This window comes from Salvelinus sp. IW2-2015, linkage group LG14 (assembly GCF_002910315.2).
Source record: "Salvelinus sp. IW2-2015 linkage group LG14, ASM291031v2, whole genome shotgun sequence".
Classification (NCBI taxonomy): Eukaryota; Metazoa; Chordata; class Actinopteri; order Salmoniformes; family Salmonidae; genus Salvelinus; species Salvelinus sp. IW2-2015.
In genome coordinates this window covers 283,403-289,191 of record NC_036854.1, presented here as the reverse complement: position 1 = coordinate 289,191, position 5,789 = coordinate 283,403, and the positions used below count along the sequence as shown (strand labels likewise).

General features: G+C 39.4%; 1 protein-coding gene across 1 annotated transcript in view; it reads right to left on the bottom strand.

Annotated features, from left to right (window-relative positions):
* The window catches only part of LOC111972528 (cholesterol 24-hydroxylase), a 22,830-nt gene that overhangs the window by 8,013 nt on the left and 9,028 nt on the right, over window positions 1-5,789 (bottom strand). The window contains exons 8-11 of the mRNA XM_070446445.1: window positions 4,496-4,658; window positions 4,192-4,257; window positions 4,025-4,097; window positions 1,349-1,433 (exon numbers count right to left, since the gene is read on the bottom strand). Coding sequence (XP_070302546.1) covers window positions 1,349-1,433; window positions 4,025-4,097; window positions 4,192-4,257; window positions 4,496-4,658 — 387 coding nt within the window. The remainder of the gene's footprint in view (window positions 1-1,348; window positions 1,434-4,024; window positions 4,098-4,191; window positions 4,258-4,495; window positions 4,659-5,789) is intronic.

The window sequence follows — 5,789 nt, the reverse complement described above, 5'->3', positions numbered from 1 at the left end:
CTGGATGTTTCAGATAATAGATGGAGCGGTTGAGGGAGCTCAAGACAAACAAAAGATAACTAATATAAAATATACTGTGTCTGTAAATGTATATGGTATGTACAGTATAAAATGGAATTAGAGGCCTATGGGTGGTGGTGCATTAGTTAATCCAGTTAGGGAGAGGGTGGTAGGGTTAAGGGAAAATAATGAAGAAGGAAATATATTTAAATATATATATTTAAAATAAGATATACAGCACAGTCAAGTTTTAGAACACCTACTCATTCAAAGGTTTTTCTTTCTTTTGACTATTTTCTACATTGTAGAATAATAGAGAAGACATCACAACTATGAAATAACACATATGGAATCATGTAGGAACAAAAAAAAGTGTTAAACAAATCAAAATATATTTTTAGATTTTTCAAAGTAGCCACCCTTTGCATTGATGACAGCTTTGCACACTCTTGGCATTCTCTCCACCAGCTTCACCTGGAATGCTTTTTCAATGGTATTGAAGGAGTTCCCACATAATCTGAGCACTTGTTGGCTGCTTTTCCTTCACTCTTCGGTCCAACACATCCCAAAACATCTCAATTGGGTTGAGTTTGGTTATTTTGGAGGCCAGGTCATCTGATGCAGCACTCCATCACTCCATTGGTCAAATAGCCCTTACACAGCCTGGATGTGTGTTGGGTCATTGTCCTGTGAAAAACAAATGATAGTCCCACTAAGCGCAAACCAGATGGGAGGGCATATCATTGCAGAATGCTGTGGTAGCCATGCTGGTTAAGTGTGCCTTGAATTAAAAATAAATCACTGACAGTGTCACCAGCAAAGCACCCCCACACCATCAAACCTCCTCCTCCATGCTTCAGGGTGAGAACCACACATGCAGAGATCATCCGTTCATCTACTCTGCGTCTCACAAATACACAGCGGTTGGAACCAAAAATCTCAAATTTGGACTCATCAGACCAAAGCTTCAGCTCCCCTCAACCCCTCCCATCTATCTCTGAACACCATCCAGTTTTGATTTCTGTTTGCCATATATTTTTCTACTGCGCTGTGATGTTTCACACAAGTTCTGCACCTTTCTATTCTCATAGTTTCTCCAGATTGTAAATTAATGATACACATTTTTGCTAAGAGTATTAATATATTATTGATTGATTGATGATGGCTTTACAAATCACCCAGCAGTGCTATTTCCAGAGTTAGCTCCAACTAAGTGTTGCAATTTTTCAGCCATTCCTGAACCTGCGAACAAAAACAAGCTACATATGGGCAGTACCAAAACAAGTGATCTAATGATTCTGTCACTACAGTTAATATAGTATAAAACCTATCAATTAAGTCACTGTACCTGAGACAGGTAGGTCATTTTCCCCAGGTCAGCAAAGCTGATTTCCTGTTTCATCCCGATGACATCATCCACTTCTTGCTTCGCACTGGAGAAGTTATAGACACCAAGAAACTCAACCAAAGTATTTTTTTATTATGGAAATGATCAATAAACAAGATACATTTACCCTGATTGATTTGATATTGACAAATGTTCCACATAAATATTCTGCATTTGATGTTTTTTGTMWYGATTTAAGTGACCATTGTGCTGTTGTTGCTGTTAGAAATACTAAGGTTCCTAAGACAAACCCACGTTTTATTCGTAAGAGAAATGTGAAGAGTTTTAATGAGCAGGCTTTCTTTCATGATTTGTTTTATTTTGACTGGAGCAAGATTGAGTTTATCCCTGATGTGGAAACTGACTGGAAATTATTTTATGATGTTTTTTTCCAAATAGTAAACAAACATGCCCCATTCCACAGGTTCAGGGGTAAAGGGCAGGATAATCCATGGTTTTCTTCTGAGCTGTCTTGTATTATTCACGACCGTAATCTAGCCTGGGCTAATGCAAGGAAATCATGTTCTGATGCTGATTGGCTTATTTTTAGGCAGTTAAGAAACAAGTGTTATTTTCTTCTCAGGAAGGCCAAGTCTGAATATTTTATGTCTGTTACCACTGATAACCTGAATGACCCTAGAAAGTTTTGGAATGCTATTAAGTCTGGAAACAGTAATGTTAATGAATTACCGTCATGTGTTTTGAAGGACTTTGTTGCTGTATATGACAACTGAAATGCTGAATTGTTTCAATGAGCACTTTGTATCATCTGGTAGGCTGTTTGATTCAGTGTCCTCTGTCTCTGTACAACCCTGTGGATGAACCAGCGAGAGCTGGTCAAACTTTTAGCTTTTTGCCATTCTCAGTGCAGGAGGTACATACAGCCCTGAAATCCTTAGATCACAGAAGGCCTGCAGGTCCTGATCTTTTGGATCCCTGCTTTTTAAATCTGGCAGCTGATTTCATAGCTGAACCACTTACATATCTGTTCAATCTATCCCTGGAATGTAATGAAATTCCAAAGATCTGGAAATCAGCATTTGTCCTACCACTTTTAAAAGGGGGAGATCCAACTCTTTAAAAAAATGATAGGCCAATCTCAAAGCTGTCACCCCTGGTGAAAATACTTGAAACCCTTGTGAGTGAACAGCTAAAAGAGTTTTTATTTACTAACTCTATTTTATCAATGTACCAATCGGGCTTCAGGAAGTAGCATAGCACAATTACAGCAGCCATGAAGGTTTTAAATTATATCACTGAAGCACTTGACAAAAAACAGCACTGTGTCTCACTTTTTATTGATCTCTCTAAGGCTTTTGATACAGTTGATCATGCTATACTGAGGCAGAGATTGTCGAGTGTAGGTCTTTCGGAGCATGCAGTTGCATGGTTTGCGATCTATCTGTCTGATAGAACTCAGTGCACTCAATTTGATGGGCTCATGTCTGTTAAATTGTCTGTCTGTAATGGTGTGCCCCAGGGCTCTGTACTTGGTCCGCTCTTATTCACTATTTATATCAATAATTCAGACAAAAATGTGCAAAAAGAGCAACTTCACTTTTATGCTGATGATACTGTTTTTTATTGTTGTGCCTCATCTCTCACAAAGCTTTCCAGAACTTGCAAACTGCTTTTTATACTGTTCAACATACCTTGTGTAAATTTAAGCTTATTCTCAATACTGACATAACTAAACTGATGGTGTTTTCTAAAGCAAGAACTAGACCTCTGAACCTTTCACCTGTTACTACCTGTCAGGGCAAGGAGATTGAGACTGTAACCTCATATAAATATCTTGGAATTTTAATTGATGACGGCCTCTCTTTTAAAATTTGCATATTAAACAACTTACAAAAAATGAAGCTGAAGTTGGATTTTATTTTAGGAATAAGGCATGTTTTCTTTTGAAGCCAGAAGGAGGCTAGTATCAGCTACATTTATGCCTTTACTAGACTATGGGGATATTTTATATATGAATGCTTCGCTCAGTGTTGAGATCAATTGACACTCTTTTACCATGGCGCTTTGAGATTATTTTAAACTGCAACACCCTTACGCACCACTGCACTTTGAATACCAGGGTTGGCTGGCCTTCTCTAGTCACTCGTAGGCTCAGTCACTTTGTATACCAGGGTGTTGCCTTCTCTGGTCACTCGTAGGCTCAGTCACTGGTATACTTTATTTACAAAGCCGTTTTGGGTTACTACCATTTTATTTGCCATTTTATGTTCAGAAATGTGGTGGTACTCTCTTCATTCGCATGGCTTTATCCTGCTAACTGTTCCAAATGTCCGAACTGAATTTGGTAAAAGGCTTTTATGTACTCTGCGCCATTGTCTTGGAATGCCTTACAAAATACTTTAAACTTGTCCCGATTGTGTTTTTAATCACTGATGAAGATTTTGAGACTGATTCCCTGACCTGTCAATGTTTTAATTTGCTGTTTTATGATTTGTTATACTCTTGTGAATTCAATGGTTTTTACTAGATTACTTGTAGTTTTTCATGTGTCTGTCTGTAATGTTGTAATGACTTGGTGCGCCTATTTGGCCAGGACGCTCTTGAAAAAGAGATTTTAAATCTCCAATGACCCTTCCTGGTTAAAAAAGGATAAATAAATTAAATTATAAGACCTACTTGGCCAATATCTCTGGCAGCCTTCCCAGTTCCATGACAGCAAAAGCTAGTTGATTGGCTGTTGTCTCTTGCCCTTTCAAGAGGAAGACAAAACAGTAAAGGCTGTTAAGGTAAATCCAGCTGCTGAATCTTCAATTGTGTGGGGAATTGTTTTTATGGAGACCCACCCGCAACGAATAACGTTACAAAGTTGTCCAGCATAAGCTCCTCATCTTCATTGTCTTTGTTTTCCTCTGAAATGATGAATATATACAAGTTTACAGCATTGAGACAATACTGCTACTGAACCTCATTAATAACATGACTGTTTTAGCTGACAACGTCACATGCAGAGCCACAAAGTAAAAAGTCTCCAATGTTAGCCTGGTCCCAGATCTGTTTGTGCTGTCTTGTCTTGCCAACTCTTGCCAACATTGGTAGGAGTTGTTAAGACAGCACAAACAGATCTGGGACCAGGCTACTACAACGTGCCTTTGCCAGCCGTCTTGAGGATCTGTGTCAGGATATCTTTAGGAACATCCTCGCCATTTTGGATGGCCATTTTCCTCTCGTTGATCCACCGTCTGCCTGTCGAACGCAGGAGCCGAACAGACTSTTTCACCTCGTTGATGAACTTCTTGTTCTTTGGRTAGAGCTAATATGACATTCAACAAAAATGTAATTGTTAGATTAGGGAAATAGGAAATTCAACCATATTTATAGGCYATCTAGGGACTGATGCTATACATTTTATGAAGCATTGTGGTGAAGTACATCTGTCTGTTGATGATTCAGTGTGCCAATGTTTTGACTGTATGTGTGATAATAAAATAAATAGATGAAGGATGCCATCCCGGGCCGGCTCTACGGTGTGGCAAAGCCGGACATTGACCCACTGATAGAATTTGTGCCCCCCCCCCTAGTTTTGTTTCCCCATAAACATAACAAATGGTATATGAAATACCCTGCCCGGTTTTGCCAGTGTAGTGCTGCCGGGCCTGCCAGTAGCTCAGACAGCAGGCCTGATCATGAGGTTGAGGACCATGAGGTTGAGGACCCTAGCATCAAATATAATACCAACCCACCCCTCATGCCACATGCTGACCAACAACATCGAGAAGAGCCAGGGCCTAGCACCATCAGGACGAGGGTAACATCACAACAAGCACCTGCACCTCCGTTACCCCAGCCACTAGGACCTGATGTAAACCCAGATAATCTGTTGTGAAGGGATGGGATGCATGGGATAATGACAAGCAGTAGTTAAGGCAAAGATYTKTTGCATATTTTTGTTAGRGAACGCCTACTCTGTGAAGTGCGCGTGTGCAATAAATAAATTCACCTTTGCACTCCTTSTAAACAACGCAATATTTTAAAACTTTGGCAAAGGGTAAAGTCTACAAAACTTTGTCCACTCTGTTCGTAGCAGATTGTAGTTTTGGGAAAAGAAAACTGTATTGAGATCAAATGTTTCATCAATGATAAAATGTGGAAACGCCAAGCGGATGCTTCACAACTATACATCCGGTGAAATATCTGTCTCATTGTTCTATCTGTGGTCATTGTTCTATTGTGGTATATGTTCTCATTGTTCTATCTGTGGATATGTCTCATTGTTCCATCTGTGGTATATGTCTCCTTGTTCTATCTGTGGTATATGTCCTCATTGTTCCATCTGTGGTATATGTCTCATTTGTTCATCTGTGGTATATGTCTCATTGTTCTATCTGTGGCATATGTCTCATTGTTCTATCTGTGGTATATGTCTTCATTGTTCCATTGTTCC